The sequence below is a fragment of the Micromys minutus genome, assembly GCF_963924665.1.
Source record: "Micromys minutus genome assembly, chromosome: 25".
NCBI lineage: Eukaryota > Metazoa > Chordata > Mammalia > Rodentia > Muridae > Micromys > Micromys minutus.
In genome coordinates this window covers 38,170,848-38,193,978 of record NC_137960.1, presented here as the reverse complement: position 1 = coordinate 38,193,978, position 23,131 = coordinate 38,170,848, and the positions used below count along the sequence as shown (strand labels likewise).

At 44.0% G+C, this 23,131-nt stretch overlaps 1 protein-coding gene across 1 annotated transcript in view; it reads left to right on the top strand.

Annotated features, from left to right (window-relative positions):
• The window catches only part of SCML4 (Scm polycomb group protein like 4), a gene marked incomplete at both ends in the record, with an annotated part of 89,658 nt that overhangs the window by 40,656 nt on the left and 25,871 nt on the right, over positions 1-23,131 (top strand). Inside the window, 3 exon segments of the mRNA XM_080938297.1 lie at positions 8,601-8,815; positions 18,860-18,989; positions 22,377-22,577. Of these exon segments, the coding sequence (XP_080794423.1) occupies positions 8,601-8,815; positions 18,860-18,989; positions 22,377-22,577 (546 nt within the window).

Here is a 23,131-nt window from a genome sequence, read left to right as displayed (position 1 = left end):
CTTCCTCCAGCCCTTGGACCCCAGTTTCCCTCCTCATCCCAGCAAGAGACGGGAGCTACCATTGTAAGAACACTTGCAGAGACACTTCATGCATCTGTGAGTCTACACAGTAACCCCTCCCCTCTGCTCCATCCACAAGGGACACAATCCAAGACGCCCATCGAATGCCTGGAACTATAGTACTATTTGTACAATGTTTTTTTCTTATACACATGCCTATGATAAAGCTGAATTTAAATTCAGCTTGGTAAGATAGTAACAAACATAGCTAACCATAATACATGACATGGCATGTACTGTAATAAAGGTTATGTGACTATGATCTTTCAGTGGATCTTGGTCTCTCATTGTATTACAGTGATATTTTCAGACTAGGGTAACTGATTTCCCTCAAAGCAAAATCATAGCCAAGCGGGAAGGGAGTCTGCAGGGATGCCTAGCCGTGTGCACATTTATAATACACCTTTCCTGCCCACCATCTGGGAACACAATACCATGTAACTATGCAAATTTCAACATTTACCCCTCCTTTTTCTTACCTATAAGTATGGGAAGCATGGATTACCTCCCTGTCAGGTCCCCTATCATGACCCATAGGCTTGCTCAAGGGCACATCTCCAGCTGAGGCAGGAGAGAGGCGCAGCAAGCCTTTGAAATAGCAGAGACAGAGCTTCCCAAAGGAGCCTTTCTTCTAAGGTTCCACTGGCCTCATTGTTAAGGACCTGCCTAAGGCGGGCACATGCTGTCATTTCACAGATATCTTCAGGGAAGTCCCTTTTGTATTTAAGACAATGATCATCTAATGCAGGGGGATGCCCATAGGTGATGGAGAAGTCAAAACAGAAGGCTGGTTGGGTCTTCAGCTACAGTTCATGCAGCAAACACTTCTTGGTGCAAGAGACAGAGGATCTGTCACTCAGCAAAAGTTAAGACCCTGAAGCCAGACAAGAGGAAGTTTCTGGTAGTTAGAAAGGGGGCTTCATTTCCTGGCTTCCTCATCCCACACCCGCCTTCTGGGTCAGGCCATTACCTCCCAGATAGTAAAGTCACACAGCATCCTGGTGTCACAGGAACCAGGGGATGTGGCTTAGACAGGCAGCTCCCTTTTGTAAGGAAATGCAGCTGAGAGCATCAGGCCCAGGCTGGTACCCAAGATCTCCAGCGTGTTGTCTTTTGTGGGGATGTCACTTGAAAGTGTGACACACTGTGGTATTAACATTAAGAGAAGTGAGCACCAGATACTAGGAGGATGCAAGGTTAGCCACTCACGGCCTCACACCAGCTTCTCTTACCTGGACTCGGCTTCTGAGAAGCAGGTCTAGACCAGTGGACCCTGAGGGCAAAGCTAGTTATAAGAAAGTCCCTGAACTGGCCAAGGGGACTGAAGAGTTAGGATACAGCTGGGCACTCACTGCCCATTCAGTAAATTCCTACTACCTGTATAGCAATCTGTCTCCCATGTTTCCAGCTATTCTGATGTTCAAAATCCTGCAGGGTGTAAGGCCCTACTGCAAACATTTTCCCTTCTTGCATTATGAAGTCTTCCCTCTTTTGATGGGAATCACCTTTGGCTCTCTATCCCTCTGGTGGCTCTACCACTCATTGCTGAGGTTTGGGAATTCGTCAGAAAGGGAGTAGGTGCAGTCAAAGAAACAGGATTACTGTAATGTTTTGAAATGCTAGTGAGAAAGACCATTACACTGGGGTCAGGAACCCATTCCCTGTAGTTAACAGAAGAGTCCAGGAAAGACTTGAGATCCTGTACCTGCTGTCTTTGGTACTTTTAGAAAAAACAGAAAGCCATGGACCTTCCTCCTTGTCTAATTTATCCACCTTTCCTTCATACAACTCTCAAATATCCCTGCCAACCCACCAGCCTGGGTACTTCTCCTAGATCTGAGGTCACGTTCTGATTCTCCTTGTTTCCGCCCCTCCCAGTTCTGCTAGCAGAACTGATTTCTTCCATCTCTGATCTAGGGTTTCATTTTATTATTTTGTTACACACACACACACACACACACACACACACACACATATTTACTGATAAATATTATATATAATCTTATATTGTTTTATTACTATTATACTGTTTTTACTGTCTGCTTTTCTATAGGTGGCAATTATTATAGAATCTTTCTGTCACTCTTCTAGAATGTTCTCCCAGGTCTTGAAGGGACTGAATACTCAATAGTCTCTAATTCTCAGAGTCTCATTTATGAGACTCTGTATCATCCATTACCCACTGCAAAAAAATAAAATAAAATAAATAAATAAATAAATAAACAAAAAAGCTTCTTTGACCAAAGCTAAGGGTGAAAAGCCATTAACAATCTGTGGAGTTCCAGCTCTGGATCCTGTTAACAACAATTTAGCCTTCTAGTTAAGATATGCCTGATGCAATCGTGGTGTGACTGTTGAATAGCAACCAATTGTTTTCTGATTGACTCCGAGGCCTGTTCTGCAGGGGGACTATGTGTCTGATACTATAAAACTGGCTGAAGCGTATGGCTTAGTTGATCACAGGCCCTATGTGGAAACCCACTATTAGTGTCTTGCTGAGTGGACATATATAGTCAAATTGTCTCCTGAGTAATGTTTACATCGAATGGACTAGTGATTCTCTCAGCCTTGTTCAAAGCAACTCCCTGTTACTGCCTTTGTCTGAAATATTAGAGCAATGATCAGTGGTGTTCAGTAACATTGTCAGAAAACAAAGAAAATGAAAGGCTATTTTAAAAGAGTAAAGATATACAAAAGAGCTCCCAGAGAATGAGACTCATTCATAAATTGTTTTTCTCTTTGTATAGTTGTCTCTGATTTAAAATTTCAAACCATGCAAAATGGCACACAAACAAAGTAAAAACCACATCTCAGTTTCTTTGCTCAGGGATACGAGTTTATAAAGCTCTGAAGGTTCTTACATGAAGCCATGAAAACACTGTAAGAAGTACCATACATGTTGTTAGGAGAAGGATGGAGAGAGTAGAGGGGATATGGCCCATGGAGGTGAGGCAAGACCTGGGGCAAGGGAGATGCCTCTGGGGGGCCCATGTTGGGAATCCCTTCCCCCTGAGGGACCAGCCACACCACAGTATAGTATAGAATAGAGTTTGTTCAGGTCATGGGAGAGTTAAGAGGGTGGTAGAGGCAGAGAGAGAGGAGAGGAGTAGAGGAGTAGAGGCTGGCCATGAGCACGTGGAGAAAGAGGGTGGAAGGGAAGGGGATGAGGAGGGGTAGGGGTGGGAGAGCAAGAGAGGCAAGAGAGCCAAGAGGCAAGAGACAAGGGAGAGAGAGGAGGGGACAAGCAGCCCCTTTTATAGTGTCAGGTCACAGGGGCGGAGCATACCTGACTACTGCCAGGTAATTGAGGGGTGGGGTTTACAGAATCCCAACACATGTACCCTCTTGTACACACACACACACACACACACACACACACACACACACACACTCGTGCATGCTTAAAATTAATAAGTATTCCATCTTATGAGTTTGGAATAATACATTAAATCAAGGTTGTTTTGAGGGATGTTTAGTAGTAAACCATTATAAATAATTTTGCATAGAATGACCTTGGCCATTTATTTTTGGGTTTTCTCTAGATTTTTTTCTTAATAAAATTTAAGTAAATTATTTTCATTAAAATTTGTTCATTCGAATTATTTTATGTTTTTGGTTTGTTTGCTTGAGATAGGACCTCACTGTGTTGCTCTGGCTATCCTGGAACTCACTGTGTAGACCAGGCCAGTCCTGAATTTATAGAGATTTGCCTGCCTTTGTTTCCCAAATGCTGGGACTAGAGGTGTCTATCACTACATCTGACTATCATTTTTTGGTAAGAAACTCTTTCTTCTGGTTTACAGTCTTTTATTGTGTATTTCAATATTTGCCTTTTCTATTACCATTGAACCATATTTAAGTACGATAAAATTTCATGGTATTTTACATAATTCTACTTTCCCTAACAAAATCTCTTATGTTTTGTTCTCAGGTCTCCAAAGCCAAGACACTTCCTTATCTTTATTATTATTATTTTTTAATTCTTCTTCTCTTTTCTATCCATACCATAGTTTTGGGAAAGGAGATTTTGGGGACCTGCATCACCCCCCCCACACACACACACACATACACACATTCTGAATTGTCTGGACCTGTTATTAAATGTGAGTTACTTTACTGGTGATTCTCCAAACTCTAAAATTATCCTGCGGAGACATTTTGAGGATCCCTTATGGTTCTGGTAAATTCATTTATTATCCAACTAAGTGTCCTTGTTACTTGGTGTTAGGTTTGTCTGTGATGAGTGCTGGTGAACCCATCAAAGTGGAACTTTCTGGTTTCTTTGGAGACTTAGTTGTGTCTTGTGGTGTTTCCCTGGGAACTGTCCTGTGAGAGGATGTTTTGGCTGAAGCAGACATGGGAGGATGTTAAGAACAGACACATGGTGTTTTTCTAGAAACAGCCAGGGAAAAGGGCGTGTGATGTTTTGCTAGGGTAGGTGTTTGGAAAGGGTATAAACATAACCATTAGACAGCGGATGAAGCTGTGTGGTATTGCTTTGCCTTGCCACTCTTCGCTGGTCATATTTTGTCATGGTTTCAGAGAGAGATGCCACCACAGAACTTCTGGCGGTGTTCTGGCAAGTTTTTGCCACTTCCTCAGACTTGGGCCAATTGGCAGAGCCTCACAGTTTCTTCGGGATTGATCTGTTCTTGCTGATTCATGAATGGTGCTTTTGAGTGGATCGAGCTGCCACTGTTGTTTTGGTGTGAGCTGAGCTGCTGATATCCTGACAATGCAGATTGGATTCACTCCAAAGAACTATTTCTAAACAGGTCCACATCCTCCTTTTCCCTATTAACACTTTCTTTCCACTACCTCTGGTGGGTGGTGAGCTAGAAGGGCAGGTAAAGCATTTAAGAACCCTTATTAAAAGTGGGTTCTGAAAAATATAAGCCTACAACCAGTCTTGATTAGAAGGTTAAAAACAAAACAAAACAAAAACAAAAACAAATAGCAGTCACTAGGGTATGGTAGGATGAGAATCTTGGCTACTTTCTGCCTCTGGCTCTGGCTCCCATTGACAATGGCGCCTTGCTGGTCAATTAGCATAAAATTTTGTATCAGACTGGCTGCCCAGCAGGGCTCTCACACTGCCTAAGGCTGGTGCTTCTGTGGAAGGCAGGAAGTGGGAGGCAGCATGAGGCATGGTCTTTTCTCAATGAGAAGGAAGTGAAATGCCTTCTTCTTTTTCTCCTTCTTTCTTCTTCTTCTTCTTCTTCTTCTTCTTCTTCTTCTTCTTCTTCTTCTTCTTCTTCTTCTTCTTCTTTTTCTTCTTCTTCTTCTTCTTCTTCTTCTTCTTCTTCTTCTTCTTCTTCTTCTTCTTCTTCTTCTTCTTCTTCTTCTTCTTCTTCTTCTTCTTCCTCCTCCACCTCCTCCTCCTCCTCCTTCTTCTTCTTCCCCTTCCTCCTCCCCTTCCCTTCTCCTTCTCCTCCTCCTCCTCCTTCTTCTCCTCCTCCTCCTCCTCGTCCTCCTCGTCCTCCTCCTCCTGCTCCTCCACCTCCTCCTCCATTTTTCAGAAAAGGATTTTGTTAAATGGAACAATCTAAGAAAACTTTAGTTGTTGGATGTCAAAGACTCTTTTTAGGTTACTTCTATTTGAAACTTTGTTGCTAATTCATATTTTCTAAACTTGATTTTTCTTAAAAATTATTGCATTTTATTTATTTATTATGTGTATGTGTGTGCACACAGGGACAGATATGCATGTGCATAGTTGAATGTAAAGGGTAGCAATTACTTCCCACGTTGGTTCTTGGATGCTGTCCACCTTAGTTTTGAGACACCGACTGTCCATTGGACCTGGGGCTCACTAGTTAGCTTAGGCTGGCAGGCCAGTACGCCAACCCAATAAACGTACCTGTTTCTACCTCCCCAGCCCTAGGATCACAAGTGCAGTTGCTGTGCCTGCCTTTTTATTTTGTGCTGAGGATGGAACCAGATCCTCACCTTGCAATAGGAGCAGTGCATCAGCTGGACTTTCTGCTCAGCCCCTAACCCTAAGCTTTCTCTTGCTCTCCTTTTAACACTAACATACATTGTTAATCTCCAGGCCCAGACAGGCATGTCTAAACACCTGTTCCCAGCACTTTAGAGACTGAAGCAGAAGGAACCTAACTTAGAGAATAGCTTGGACTGCATAGCAAGACCCCCTGAAACCAAAAAATAAACAAAGCAAAATAACGGGTGCAGAAACACACCCTACAGTAAGAAATCCTCCTGTTTCTAAAACCTTAAACTCATAATGAAGAAGCAGAAATTCCATCATGATAGGTCAAAATGAGACTGACTGTCACCCAACAAGATCTTATTTTTTGTTGGTCCCTTTGTGCTTTTGACTTCTTTTGCACCAGTGAATGTTTGAGAGGCTTGTTGCTGTCGAGGTCCAGAAATAGATTTTTATGTTATGAATTCCTTTACAGTGATCATAACTTATCGACTCTAAGATGTATTCAATTATAAAATCTGTCATTATCTTCTGCTTTACTAAGAATTCTGATCTGCTTGAAGTGATATAGGGACACCTGTATTTCAATAAGGTTAATATGATTTTTTTTAAAGTATCATAGAATTAGTGAGATGAGAAGTTTTTTTTTTTAACACACAGAAAAATAGAAAATTGGTACTTTTGGCAGGCTGAGTTTTAAAAGTAGATTGTCTTATTTTTATTTTATTTGTAACTATGTGTACATGTATGTGCCTGTATGACAATTTATGTTTGTGAGTACAGTGCCTGTGGAAACCAGATGAGGCCTAGGGAGCTACAGGCATCTGTGAACCGCCTGAGGTGGGTTTGGGGTCCCCTGGAGGAGCACTGGCTCCCCTAGACTACTGAGCCAACCCTCCAAACCAGCTTTTTTCTTTATCTGAAATATTCAACAGTGCATAAAATACAAACACTTCTACCTTGAAATTCTATTTATAGAGTTGTGAAATAAAAATATTCCTCCTTTATAAAATAAAAATATTCCTTCTTTAAAATTGCGTTTATGGAGTTGGAAATGTGGCTCCCTAGTGAAGCCACACAAGGCTTCGCACACTTAGCACTGCTTAGCACACACAAGGCCATAAGCTCAATCCCCCACCCATTTATTAAAAAAAAAGAAAAGAAAGAAAGAAAGATAGAAAGAAAAAGAAACCTATTCACCAAATATGGTATTTCCAAAACTCAATCTTCCCCTATTGTGTTTTAAAAGGATTTCTAGTGTTTTATTTTGTCTTCCCCGAGTCAATGAGTATAGTCTCTGCTTCCCTGCCCTCACCAAGGTACCCCAGACTCCCTGCTAACACCTGCTGCTGCCCCTGCCAAGGTACCCCGAGATTCCCTACTGCAGGCCTCTCAGAAGAAGCCTCTCATTTCTACCGGAAGGTTCTGGAAGATTCCTCTACTCTGTGGAAGTGGTTTGCATCACCTAACGCTGTCCCTAAGTTAAAGCTCTACCCCACTCAACACATTCCCAATAGATATTCGACCTCTGAGCACTGACCTCCCTGTCTCTGAATCATGGCTTTGTTAGTGGCCTCTTGCTTCCAGATTTATGAAATTCTACCCGGGCAGCTTATGATTAACATTGTTGGAGGTTTGCTAAGGGGGGGCTGTGTACAAAGGACTGTGTGCTGTGAACATTGCCCACAGCCTGGCCATCTTTAGCGACCTTTTAGCAAGCCTCCTTCCATTTATTATACCATATAAAAATTTGCAGAATTGGAATCATTTCTATGCATCATCTGTGTGTGAGATGCTTCCTTTGCCCAACATCATGTTATGCGAAATGCGTTGCTAAAGGATTTAACTTCTGTGCCGGTTTTAATTTGTCGGTGTATTAGCTGTTTCCTTATGCAGTATTTGGGCTGTGTTGATTTTCTTTCTGCAATTCTAAATAATGGTGAAGTGAACAATTTCTGTATGCAAACTCCTGTCCACATTTTGATTGAAGGAAGTCATGGCTGTAATGAAATTGACTCGGATTGTTAAAAAGGGTGATGACAATTTGTAATTCAACCAAAGAAACAAGAGTAAATATGGAAGAATGGATAAGTTTGTATAATGCAATGGTATTAAATATAATGTAATTATATTACATTATTAATATATTCATGTTAATTAACAATATAATTATAATTGTATTATATAATTACATGTTAGTCATTAATATATTATATTATTTAATATGATTAAAATGATATTATATTTCTATATTATTAACATCATGTAGTTTATTTATCATTAAACATTATAAATATAGAGGATCATGCATAGTATTTAGATACTATTGTGATACTTTTTTATTAGTTCAGAATTGAACTGAGACATGAAAGTATCCAGTCAGTGGTGACAATCTCAGGTATGTCTAGATCCAGGAATTGACTGTCTTCCCCACTTAGTAGAACTGCAGCCTAGTGAGCCTGGCTCGCTCACACGTACATGTCCTTCTCCTGTAAGCGGTAGGTGTGTGCAAATCCCTATCAGATCGATGTGCTTTGAAAACCAAGCAGACATTTTCAATTTTGTCTTTCTTTCTATCTGGACTACTTCCCAGGACCTCTCTCGCCCGAGTGCGGTTTGCCTCCTCAATCACTAAGACTGGCACCAGCCGAGATGCAGACTCAGAGGGTCCCAGGGAGGAAGCGTGGCCGGCCTCCACTTCACTCCACACGGGTGCAGATGGCAGTCCACAACCTTTACCCTGCTTCTCCTGCCTCTGTGCCACCAGTGACAATCCCAAAGAAGAGAGGCCGGAAGCCCAGGTACAAGGTATGCCTCCACCATCTCCTCATCCCATCATGTTGTGCTGGGGCGCCCGGCACTCCGCTGCCATGGAAACCGGGGCCTGGGTAAACACAGGCTGAGAAATAAGTCTGTCAAAAGAGCTTGTGATGGGCTCATTGGGACAGCGTGGAATATACAGCACACGATTGTGTGTGTGTGTGTGTGTGTGTGTGTGTGTGTGTGTGTGTGATTAACAAGGGGAGAAAGCGAATTACAGCAGATGGGGAAGCTTTAAGTTGAGCAGATTTTAGGGCCATTGCTAAACACATATTATTAAGCCTGTAGCTAAATGAGTGTCAGGAGATGAGCTGTCTCCTGACGTATTCTCAGCAAGGTGGCTCTTGAAGTCACTTCTAGAACTTATTCCTCATCTGTGGTGGTCTTTTTTTTTTTTTTTTTTTTTTTTTTTTTTTTTTTTTGTGGAAGCCGTTGATATTCCTGAGACATTAGTTATATAGTCCTCATGAAATAGAACTGCTATTTTCATCTGGAGACCTGAATTCTGCAACCAAAATGCAAATTGGCAATTAACTCTCAAGTATTAGGAAAATGTATGGAAATTATTTCGAGTCAGCAGAAAGAGCTTGTGGAAGACCAGGTAATGAATTCAACCTTTATCTTCTCCTGCTTCGAAACCCTTTCAAATGCAAAAAACCAGTCATGAGGAAAAAGTTGTTGGTTATTCAAAATTACTTTCGTTTTCTTAACTTTTTTTTGAGCTGTCATTTATTTTTATTTTATCGTATGAGTGTTTGCTAGAATGTGTACAGGATATATGTGCAGTGCCTGAAAAGACCAGAAGAGGGCGTTGGATCCCCTAGGAGAGAAGTTACAGATGGTTGTGAGAATTGATTTTGGGTCCTCTGCAAGAGCAGCCAGTGCTCTTAATGGCTCAACCATCTTCCCAGTTTGTGTGTGTGTGTGTGTGTGTGTGTGTGTGTGTGTGTGTCTACCCACACTCGCGCGCATGCAGTCTCACAAGTGCCCACAGAGATCAGAGGCATTGGCGTCTCCTGAATTTGAGTTACAGCTGGTTGTGAGTCACCTTATGTAAGAGCTAGAAACAGAATTTGGGTCCTATGGGAAAGCAGTATGAGCTATGAACTGCTGAGCCGTGTCTCCAGCACAGGATATTTTTTAAAAAGCTCTTCTTCACCAATTCTTCTATCGGGTTATTTTTCTGATGTAAATCTCTGTCAGCAAAGCTCATGGCAGTTTGGCTTTAGGATTGTGTATCTAGTCTCAGAAGCCAGCCTGGTACTTGTGCCTGCTCAGGCACCTACTACCGGCACCATCACTGGACTCTGGGAATTGAGTTGGGGTGGGGTGTTAGGAGTGGAAAGGGTGGAGCAGGACAGGCTTTCTGTTTCTTAGAACCAGGGAGCAAGTCCAAGTTCTGAGAAAACACAGTAAAACTTCTCTGGCCTTCTTCCTGGTTCTCTGGGGGCTATGACCCAAGAATAAAAATTACCAAGACAGACACAGTATTTCTTGGGCCAAGAAAAATGGCAGTTCACCCACACGAAACAAACCTGATTTACTTTGCAAGGTTTCTCCCTCCTAAAAGGGATTTTTTCAGTGTCCCTGGCACCCAGGGACACCTCTTAATGTCCCTGATAAACAGGGACCTTAGAGCAGTACAGAGCTTAAGTTCACTGTCTGACACACACACCCTGCACGAAGCAAACAGGCCTGTTTCCACTTCATGGTGAATTTCTTTTGTGGGAACAAGAGGCCACCAATGTTTTGTGAGCCTACTTCCCGAAAAATTAGGAAGATGCATGGGACATTATCTCTGACCATGCCCTCCCCCCACCCACCCCTAGACAACTCCTTAGGCCTTAAGCTTAATGTTCTATAAGAATAGTTCCAAACCAGGTGCCCATCTGCATGACTCTGTCACCCATCAAGGATGACACGGGAAAAATAAGAAGCACATGAAAGTCTTCATAAAGCTAAAATGACTTCCTCCAAAGGTTACCTTTTGTTCTAAAACACATGTTGGTGAGAGTGTTTTCGAAGCTCCAGTAATGTAAAATGTTCTCAGTTGGCAAAACCAAGTTGCTAACCTAGCCTCCTCAGGCTTACTTTGGCGACACATTTTACCATTAATGACGGGACTCTCATTGTAGGAGAGCCAGAAAGTCAATTGTACAGTCTCATTCTGTTTACCAAATGGCCACTAATTTGGTAATTTTAACTGTCTGGGAAATGGTCGGGGAGCCAGAAGTTGGTTTTGTTTTTGTTTTTTAACTGACTAATTACATCTTACTTGGTCTGGCCTTAATGATCTTGTATTTTATTACTAAGAAAATACTTCTTGGGCTTGGATACAGTGGTGCAGGTTTGTATTTCTAGCTGTCTGGAGGTGGAAAAAAGATTCTTGTAATCTGTGCGTTTGAGACCAGTTTGGGTCAACAGTAGATAGATCTGTCTCCGATAGATAGGATGGATGGATGAACGGATGGATGGACTGATAGACAGACAGATAAAGTTGAGCGGGCGTGTTGGAAAGGGCAAAGGGCGTCATGGGGAGGATAAGAGAAGAGAAGGTAATGGGGTGACTAGGATCCAAATGCATTAGACATGTATAAATTGCTTATGAATAAATAAAAATTATTTTTAAAAGAAAGGAAGCTCTTCCATGCCTTTCATCAGAGCCCCTTTACATTTATGTAAACACTCCTTGCAAGTCCAGTTCTAGTAGATTCTACCCTTAGATACCAAGAGTGGTCAGGGGAAGACACTAAAAGGGTAGCAATAACTTGATACAATCTGATATATAGTAACACAACGAACACTGCTAACAATATCACACAACAGCAATGTTGCTAATGACATTGTAACAGTGATCAGCTGGTGATAGAGAACAGTAGGCTTTTGAGTCTTTGTTGAGCTTTTTTTCTTAGAGATTCTGAGGCTGTCTCTTCTGTGTCCTGGGCCTGTGGCAGCTGATGTCTCCCCCAGTGTGTCTGTCCGTCTGTCCATTCTCTCTCCCCAGAGGTAGCAGCTCTCTGAGAACCTCACGGGCATCTCTTCAGGACTCGAGCCTAGTTGACATTAGGACACCTGAGTTCTCCTGAGACTGTAGAAAAGGAAGGACCAAGCTGGAGAGCAATGTCAGTCCCTGCAGTTCACAGCCCCTGCCTCATCCTGGGCCATCGGGCTGAGTCCCTTGTGTATTGAGCCTGATGCTATATTACTGGGGTCTGCTCACCAAGCCTTGCTGTCCGCTGTAACCTCTGAACATCATAGTTTGTAGAAAGAGCCCATACTCTGTCATGCTGACAGAATTCTTTGTTTCAAAGGGAATATTTACTTAGCTTCTCAGTCAGGCCTTCATCTCAGAAACTCTACCAAGAGCAGCAGACAGATGTCCCTTATATACCATGACTAGAAAATACCTTGATCTTTGTAAAAATCCAGGAGGGGCTACATGAAGCAAACTCTTCTCTCCTGTAGGCGCGCTGATTTCACTATTTTCAAGTAGGGGGGCAGCCACCCTGTTTGTCAGGGCTGTGAACTCAAAGCCAATTTGAAAACAGACAAGAGGATCATATTCTTTTGTGTGTGTGTCATTCACCACACAGCAACCATATATGCCACACGCTTGGAAGCTGAATTGGCATTTTGAAGTCTTTTTTCTTCACGCCCTTAAGTCTGTAAACCGATACAAGAAACCTGGTCAGAACCTGTAGCATTTTCGAAGGTACAGGTGGCACTGTCCCTATACCTTCTGCTCTGAGCCACAAACAAATGAACCGGAGCGTGGGGCTGGCAAAGTAAACCTATCTGAGAGCGATGGGTTTTGAGGATCTGTTACTTTTTAAGCACCCCGTAAGTGTGTGTGTGTGTGTGTGTGTGTGTGTGTGTGTGTTGTGTGTGTGTTTTACAATCCCCTGTCTGTAGAAGTGGATAATTTTCCCTAATCTTTTTTTATGATGGGCAGTTTTGAGGTGTTTCGTAGTATGTTATACAACTGTAATCTGTCCAGTTCCTGCTCCACAGATTATATTGGGTGTGGGAGGGGATCACAGCGGTAAAGTGTCATCCCTGTTGAACTACGTCAGAAGTGCCTACTGTCGGTACCTCCGCTGATGCTGATTTTGATCCTGTGGCTGAGGTGGCTTTTGTCGGGTGTCCCACTATAAAAGTCACTGCCCCATTTCTACACTGCAGTATTTAGAAGGAATTAAGTATGCACACTCTTAAAGACCAGGTGTTGAGCTCACCTACTAGAGAAGAAGTGGGTGTTTTGTTCATGAAAGATTTATTTGTTCCCCTTACTTATGTCAGGCATTTACTTATAGCAGATGGACTTGTGGACATTTATTCCGTACGTACCTGATGCTCTAATATCACCTCACTACCTCTCAGTCGCTGTTGTTTTTGTTAATATCCTGTTATCTCTTGGAATACTGAGATGCTTCTGGGTTATTCCGCACTCCCCTATCTTAGTCTTGGCACCACCTACTTCTGGCAGAAGTCCCTGCTCCTCTTATTGAAGAATGACATTAGAAACCAATATACGAGCATTTTATTTTTTGTCCATGAAAACAACCATTTTAACACAACAGTTTTTAAAGGACGCAAATCAGGACTAGGGAAGACAAGTGTCCTGCAAGAGAACAGCATGTGTTGGCTGAAATGGAAGCCTAGATCTGTCTTATCACGGACCGTGTGCTGTAGATCTGGGTCCCGCTGTTTCCAGACTTTTCTAAACTCAGGGTGACTCTCTCCTGAATGTTAGATGTGCACGCAGTCGAGCTGTTGAACTCAGCCCTGATCCTGCAAAGCAAACGCTTTGCTCTCTGAGCTTTCTCCAGTAGGTTATTTTTAGTTCTTTATATTAGACAGTGAAACTTACATTTCTAGACACTAAGTAAATTTTGATTGTATTTCATTTTCCTAAAAAACCCCAAATCCCCAATTTAAAAGGGTGTAGACTCCCTATACTAGTCCAGTTTTGATTGCTGTAATAAAAAGCGGCAGCTGCATAATTCATAAAGGAATGGGCTTTGGGTCTGGGGATATAGCTCAGTTGTAGAATGTTTGTCTAGTGGACACGATGCCCTGATTTCCATTCCGACTGTGTATATGTGCATTCACACAAACACACACACACACATACACACACTCACAACCCACACTCACACATGCATACTCACACACCCACACTCACACATGCACATTCACACACGCACACTCACACACCCATACTCATGCTCATACACACACACACACACACACAGAGAGAGAGAGAGAGAGAGAGAGAGAGAGAGAGAGAGAGAGAGAGAGAGAGAGAGAGAGAAAGTCCTAGAAACACAAGAACATGGGTGGCTCTGGCTTCCTATGAGGCCTCCTGGCACAAGATAACCCAGTAGTCTGTGCAGAGGTGATAAGGAGCCGTGAGTCACCCAGAGAAAGAGAAATAGAAGGTGGCGTGGAGGCAGCCATACTTTCTTTGGTTTTGTTTGTCATTGTTTTGAAACAGGGTCTCTCTATGTAGCCCTACCTGGTTCTGGATTAAAAGCACATGCTTCCTTAACTGGTCAGCTATGCCAAACTACCTTTTAAAATAACCCGCCTCACAGAGATGGACTTACTTCATAAGCCAAAATCAATTCTTCCTCCAGGTAATGTCCCCAAAGGCTTAACACCCTCTTAAAGGTTCTTGTTTCTCTTCACATATTGAGGAGCCAGATCGTAGCCCCTGGGAACATACCCAGACCACAGCGCTGCTCAGTTTTTCTAAATGTCCTGGCAGCTGTAGAAGTCAGTGTCTCAGACAGTGTGGACCGTGCGCTATCACTGTAAAGAGACACCACAACCACAGCAACTCCTATGAAGAAAAGCACTTAGTTGCTCACAGTTTCCGAGGGTCAGTCTATTATCAACATAGTGGGAAGCGTGGCAGCACGCGGGCAGATGTGGTGACAAAGAAGTCACTGGAAGTTCTATATTCCAACCCACAGGCTGTAGGAAGAGAGAGACTCTGAACTTGGAATTGGCCTTTCAAAACCTCAAAGTCCACCCTCAATGACACATTTCCTCCAATAAGGCCACATCTCCTAATGCTTTCCAATAGCACCACTCTCTGGTGATTAAGTATTCAAATCTATGAGCCTATGGGAGACATTCTCATTCCAACCACCATACATTGTAAGAAAGGAAGCCTTCCCTCCTTCCTTCCTTTGGCTTTGGCTTTTTGAGACAGTGTCTCTCTGTCTAGCCCTCCATGGCCATCTTGAAACTCACTCTCTACTCCAGGCTGGCCTTGAACTCATAGATCTGCCTGCCTCTGCCTCCCAAGTGCTGGAATTCACGGTGTGCACCACCACTGCCTGGCATAGGAAGCTTTTTCTTGTAACCAATGGACTCATTTGATCTCTGTGGTTGCTTCACTTAGGCAGAAATGGAGTGTAAAAATGGCAGCTAATTATGATACTATGACATCTGTCGCTACCGTCTCCGACCAGCAGAAAAGGAGCGATGACACAGCATTCTTCTCAAAGCGTTTTATTCAGGAAACTTACAGCATGCAAGTGAAAATCTTTCTGTCTCCTTTCTGTCTCTCTTTTTCTCTTTCTTTCTTCCCCACCCCCATGTGCAGTCCCTTTTATCCTCTCTCAACTCCACCTCCTCAGTCCATGTTGCATGGCTGCAGTTCATAGGTTCGCGTCATCTGGCCTGATCTCAAGTCATGGGTGCGCCTGCGCAGCTCGCATGGTGGGAGTGGCTAATCTCGGGGGCAGGAGGAAGTCAGGTACTAGTCACAAGACTAGGCCGGAGTCCCAAGTGCCATCTTTGGACTGTCACCACACCCGCTCTACACATCTCCCCCTTCTTTATAATTTTTGCTGAGAGAACATCTGCCTTAGGGTGCCCCCTGTAGCAGTGCCCCTTACCTGTCATTGGGAGACGAACAGCATTGGTTCAAACCCTGTCTTAGGTTGGTGACATGCCCAGGGAGTCTTACCCATCACTGACTATTTCTCTAGCATGCCAAGCCACACCCCCGTCTCCACTGCTTCAAAAGCCTGTATCATTAAGGATTGAGTTCTGCACTGTTGAAATTGTATACAGCACATGCACCAGAACACCAGGACACTTATGAGGACCAAGCAAAGGGCTAATCCAGATAGTCCAGCCCATACTTTCACCCTTGAGGCGGCAGTGATGATCCAAAATCCCTTTTAGGCCTAAATAAGGTAATAGCTGAGGGGGCCTGTACAGGCCAGGGACCAAACTGAGAAACAGAGGTCTCAAATCCCACAGACCCATTTCAATGAAAGCTTGCATTACCCCAAGCCCCTCTCAAATAGCATACTTAAAGCAGATAAATCTGTGAAACTACCATTAACACCACACAGCAACCATACATTAAAGGGATTGCTGGCAATTGCCTGAGCAGGACTTTGGTATGTCTAATTATATCCTGAAAATGATAATCATCGGAAAACATAATAATCCTGGAAACACTGATAGGAGCCCCCATCGCAGATCTTCAGTCTTCACCACCAGGAGCATCAGCAGCATCAGGCTCATCCACAGGGTTGTTGCTCTGTTCATCCTGGACCACTCTGGTCAACCTCTCTGGAACCCACAGTGGTTGTTGATGTTCCTGAGGAAACACACAAACAGACCCTCTCGCCCAAACCAACACCAGACTGGTACCCTGCCATTTGCCAGTCAGGACATTTTTCCACATAACCAGGCCTTTGGGAGAAATATCAGGATTGGTGTGATACTCAGCAGTGACCCGCCCATGCTTGTCTTCATTTAAGAAATTTAAGGTAAAAAGAGCAATAACCAGTCTCTCCCTAGGGGAAGAACCTGCGGAGGCAATTCCCCCCTTTTGTTTAACTAGACACTCCTTGAGGGTGTGGTGAGCATGCTCAATGATTCCTTGTCCTTGAGGGTTATAGGGCAATCCGTGAGTTACTGGAATGCCCATCATTTTGCAGAAGGACACAACAGAAGCAGAAGTATAGGCAGGCCCATTATCTGTTTTCAATTCTTTGGGTTGCCCCCAGGCGCTCCATGCTTCAAAGCAATTACATGACGTGCCTTTTTCCCTGTAAGTAGAGATGCAAAAATGATCCCAGAGGCTGTATCAACAAAAACATGGAGATATTTAAAATTTCCAAATTCAGGGAAATGAGTGACATCCATTTGCCAGAGGTGTAGAGGGCACAACCCATGTGGGTTAACCCCAAACCCAATTTGGGGTAGCATAGGGGCACAGTTCTGACACCCTTTTATAATATCCCGTGCCTCATCACATGTGATCTTAAAGCGTGAGGACAGGGTCTTGGAATTAACATGGAACCGTGAATGAAATTCTTGAGCCAATGAAATAGGTGATGTATCAAAAAAAAAAAAAAAAAAAAAAAAAAAAAACCAAGCAAGCCCTGGTGGCTTTATCTGCAATATCATTTCCCTCTAATAGGGGACCAGGTAAGTTAGTATGGGCACAGATATGCTGTACAAAAAAGGGCGACGTTCTTTTCAAAATCAAGTCACGCAAGATGACAACAACAAGATGTCCAATGGTAGATTTTGAATTGATTTTACCCACTACTTCTAAGCATAACAACATGTTAACAACATACTGACCATCAGAAATCAAATTAAAAGGACCTGGAAACAACTCAAATACCTTAATCACAATTTGCAATTCAATAACTTGGGGTAATGCAGGGGGAAATTGTATGGTAACCGGAGAGGACCCTGCTTCCATGTGTGCTCCTTGTCCTGTCTTGGAACCATCTGTAAAGATAAGTGGGGTGTCTGGCAAAACATCCTTTGAAGTGATGTGAGGGAAAACTACAGGATGAGTGGTAATCAACTGTAGGACAGGATCCTTAGGGAAATGATTGTCAAAGTTACCTTGAAAACTGCAGAATAGCCAGTCATCTATAGTAGATGACAATACTTCTAGTTGTCTCACATTATAAGGGATTATAAAATCCTTAGGTGGGATGCCAAAATACTGTATACATTGCTGAATGCCTAGTAAAGCCAATTGTGCCACTGAAGTGGGATAATGCACAAGTGTCTTGGCAGGGGAAATCTTTGAATGCATCCATAGCAAGGGGGCTCCCTGCCATAAGACTCCCATGGGTTGGGCTTCTGTTGGTAAGATGCACAGCACAATAGGCTGCGACTCATCTCGGAGCCTTAAGGCCGCTACTTGAATTCTTTATTCCACCAGCTGTAAGGCTGCTCGGGCAGCATCAGTGAGTTGCCTGGGAGAATTTAAATCAGAATCGCCTGGCAGAATATGATACAGTGGCTGCAAATGCTTATTTGTTAAAGATAAATAGGGTGGAACTCACTGAATATCTTCCAGGAGTTTTTGAAAATCATTTAATGTAATCAATTTATCAGTACGAATATGAATTTTTTGTGGGATCTTAGTCGGATTTCCACTTACTTCCCCTCTATTTGGGAGGGATTTCCAAGCTCTAGTGCCTATGATATTGATCTGATTGTATACCTGAGGTAGGTAATTAGTCTGAGCTGCTGCAAACCTTCCTTGTCCCATCAGCATGTCCTGGTCCCAGGCAGGCTGACCATTGTGAGCATTAAAAATGGCCTGCTCCATGGCAAATTCAATATATATGCCTTCCAATCTAAATATTGACCAGAGGTCAGGCAAGCACGAGCCAAATTTTGCCAGTCACTGGGGGCCATGCAATACTGGTATAGATGTTCTAATTGCGCCACAACTTACGCAGCACTAACTCCATAGGTGCACACTCCCTCGGCTAGCCTCTGAACGATTTTCCAGTCTAGCAGCTCATGATAACGATTACCCTGCGCATCCTGAAATACAGGAAAGCACTGGGCTCATAGCTCTCTCCAAGTTTCAGGATGCAAACTACACCCTTCCGCTCTGCCTGGGGCATAAGCAGGAAGGTGCATGAGGGTGTAAGTCTAGAGAGGGTTATCAGACATCTAGATGGTCCGGGTGGTAAAGAGAGCATTCCTAGCCGTCCGCTGATCAAACACACTCTCTCACAGATCAAGTCTCCGGTGCTCATGCCTCCCTTGGCCCTGTCACCTCCACGGAGTACCCCGGAACCTGACCTCAGCTCCATCCCTCAGGATGCAGCCACCGTCCCCAGCTTGGTGGTCCCACAGGCTCTCACAGGTACGTGCATAGAACAGACCCCTAGGTGTCCTTTCATCTAATTGGTACTTTATAATCTTAGGGTTTCTCCAAGACATCATTTCACAGGGTGTGATGGCACACACCTTTAATCCTGAGAGGCAAAGGCAGGGTAATCTCTGAGTTTGGGGCCAGCCTGGTCTGCAGAATGAGTTTCAGGACAGCCAGGGCTACTCAGAGAAACCCTGTTTCTGAGAAGAAAAGAAACAAAAAAGAAGGAGGAGGAGGTGGTGGAGGAGGAGGAGGAGGAGAAGGAGGAGAAGGAGAAGGAGAAGGAGAAGAGAAAAGGAAAGATTCCCCGAGATGGCTCAAATAAAGATTTATGTGGTAACAGCAGATAGGATAGCCCCTGCTCTCTGAAAGCACACATTTCCTTGTCTTGCAGTTTGGTTATTAAAAACTTTGTTTTCGGGCTGGAGAGATGGCTCAGCAGGTAAGAACAAAGGCTGTTCTTCCAGAGGTTCTGAGTTCAATTTCCAGCACCCTCATGGTGCCTCATCACGATCTCTAAAGGGATCTGGTGTCCTCTTCTGGCACGCAGGAGTATATGCAGACAGCACACTCCTACATCAAAATCAAAGCAAAAAAAAAAAAAATGTTGTGAATGCTGGGCTCAGCAGGTTACTGTGGTGAGTGCACGAGAGAGCAATGGCTGGATCTGAGTGTGCTCACTTGAGTGTGCACACAGAATGTGTCCATTCTGCGTGTATAATTCCAGAGGCAACCATATGCTCCAACCTAGTCAGTGTAACACACATCCCAACCTCTCATGCTGATGGATCAGCCAACCAACAACTTCATCTTGCAACAGTAGTTAGATGGCGCACGCGCGCACACACACACACACACACACACACACACACACACACACACTGTCCCTCATCACTTCAGTCCCTCTGCTCCCACCCACTGTGGCCTTTAGCCTTTTGGCCCCTCCCACTGTAGTATAGCCCCTCCCACTGTAGTGTAGCCCCTCCCACTGTAGTATAGCCCCTCCCACTGTAGTATAAAGACTAAACCCATGAACATAACCGAGGAAGCACTTGCGGGTTCCCACCCCCACCCCGTGATTCCACTCATCAGGCATCTTAGCGTATTCTCTTCCTCTGTCTGGAACGAGCCTCCTGTCCAGTCACCCCGTTGCTGCCTCACGCTCAGCTCAGACATACCCTTCAGAAAGCCTGTCTCAGTCAGCCACCCCTGCAGGAGCAAACCTGCCTTTTCTCTTGGATCGTCACCACGGGGAGTCTGACCTAGGCATCTTAGAACTGAACATCGGAGGTGAGGGGAAGAGCCTTGGAGACTGAAATGAATTCTTGTGTTCAGAGACAATTGTCTTCAAGATCCACGAGGTAGCCCTGACAGGCAGCCCTGAGCCATTCTCCGAGCATGTCAGCCTCCGCTACTTCATGAGAGAAGCCATAGTAACTCCTAGCTCAGACTGGCTTGCTAGCATGGGACCCCTGCCTGCTGTCACTGTCCCAAAGCCCTGCTAGTCAACTCACCCCTAAAGTCCTTAGTACTCCCCTGAATCAGTGACCTCTGATCAAAAATGCTCACATCGAGGAGGAACAAACACTTTAAGGCCACTGATTCATGGAAGATAAGGAAGATAACATGGCCCCTGTTGTTAACATCCCGTTTTACTTTACTTTCGTAAAACTTTTATGTCTCAAAACTATTCTACACTATCAACAATACTCATGAGGCAGAGCCTTGCTATGCCACTGGAGGGGAGAAGATAACATTTCCACATTACTTTGCAGATAATTTTTCTCAGGAGGCAAGCTAGGAAAATCTACGTTTGCTGAGGAGCAAAGAAATCGGTCTTTCTAAGTAGGTCACGATAACATTGTTACTTTAAATCTTCAAGCAGTGGACAGTAGAGGACAGGACACATTATGTCAGAACAGTCTGAAGTCAGGCTGACCTGTTGGGCAATTATTGCCAAATTACAGGTGGAATAGTTGTGAGTGAGCACATATGCCGTGTCCTAAGAACAGAAGTAAGTCGAATCCGCTGACATCCTCTATCAGAGCCCTCAGCCAACTGACTGTTATATTAATATTATTCATTATATTCATATAAATATAATTATTATTTCTATAATAACAACAATCCATTGGACAATCTTGTCAGTAGAAATATAGTCTCTAGAAATGAATTTATATTGATCCCTGAGATGGCTTAGTAGGTAAAGGTGTTTGCTGACAAACTAACTTGGCGATCTAAGTTCAATACCTGGGACACAGAGTGGAAGGAGAAAACATATTCCCTCAAGTTGTCCTCTGATGTCCACATGTATGGACAGCATGCCTGATACAAACGCATACATGTGCATGTGTGAGTTTGTACACACACACACACACACCAATATAAAAATGACGTGTGAGGTTTTTATTTCCTCTTTTAATTGTAAATTTTATTAAATGCCCCCTGAAAATTTATTGAACATGGAAAATCAGTTAGAGACATTCTGATGTTTTTCTATAGATTTATGCTGTATAAATATGATACTCACCTATAAAATATACACAATACATTAACAGTTAAAATGTAAATGAACACAATTTGTGTTCAAAATTTCATAGTGAGATATATTATTTTATTAAATAGTTAAAAGTGTGAGGAATTTGAGGCTTGAGAAATGGCTCAGTGGCTGAAGCTTGATGTTTGCAGAGGAGCTGGGTTCGGATCCCGCAGAGGAGCTGGGCTCACTTCCCCGCACCCACACGGTGGCTCACAACAGTCTGTAATTTTATTTCCAGAGGATCTGACACCAGATTCCAGGACACTGCATGCACATGGTACAAAGACACACATATAGGCGAACACACGTATGCACATACAGTAAAAATAAATAAGTCTTTTAAGCGTAGAATTACTGATGGCTCTTTGACCATTATTTTCTGGAATTATAAATAGCAATCCCACTGGAACCTCATACCGCTTCTAGAATGATCAGTGTCACAACGAGCCTTTCATTGGCTTATGTTCACAGAGAAAGAGTCAACTTTTCTTGGAAGAGGAGACAGATTTTCGTCGCGTACCTACCTAGATGAAAATACCTTTTTATAACTGTCCACATGGGCCGGAGTCGTCGTCAGCTTCTGTTCCGTTTCACAGTTAGAGGAGAGCAGCTATCCCTCCGCCCGCTGCCAGGAGGTCGCCTCTAGAGCCAGCTCGGGCCATTAGAACGTGCAGCTTTTTAGCCTTTTTAGACCGTACACTGGGGAGGATGAGCACACGTCTGCCCTTTGCTGCTTTGCTAAGGCCGGGGCCTGAAGAGCCCCCAGCCTATGTAGCCCGCAGACCTGATGCGCTCTGCCGTGTTAGACATCTCACCTCTGGCATTCTCTGTGCCCACAGTGTGCCTCTACATTAACAAACAGGCCGACGCAGGGCCATACCTGGAGAGGAGGAAGCTGCAGCAGCTACCGGAGCGCCTGGGGCCCGAGCGGCCTGCGGCTGTCCTGCAGCAGGCGGTGCAAGCGTGCATTGACTGTGCGCACCAGCCGAGGCTAGTCTTCTCTCTTGTCAAGCAGGGATACCGCGGTGAGCTGGTGTCAGGTAAGGTCTGGGGGTGTGGGAGGGATGCTAGTGGTCTCTCTGCAGCCATCCCTGGTTGGGGACAGTGGGTGTGTCCAGGGTTTGTCTTTTACCTGTCGGGCTCCAGGTCTTCTTGTGAGCATCTCTTGGGACGACTTGGGAGACAGCTACCAGACCTAGACAGCAGGACTGACTTCCTGGGTCCTTACCCTTGTCTTGTTTTCCTATCCTGATTTCCAACACTGTTTCTCTGCCTTCAGACATATCCACGACACAGCCGAACCACAGAAAATTCTGGAATAAAATCATACTTGTTCTTTGCCCTAAATCCTCCACTCTTGTCGCTGCCTGGATCACCAGGCTTTGCACTATTGAAGGTCAAGTGGAGAGTTAGCCCCATGTTTTCCCTGGCTCAGCATTGTGGTTATGACTTCCCTTAGCAACAGGAAAGGGAGATTTCCTGGCAGTCGGCTGTAGGGCTAGCAAGGGGAAGCAGCTGTGGGGATGCAGGCCTGGAGTCCCAGAACTACAGAGGCACAGGCAGGGATATCCTGAGTTCAAGGCCAGTGTGTGCT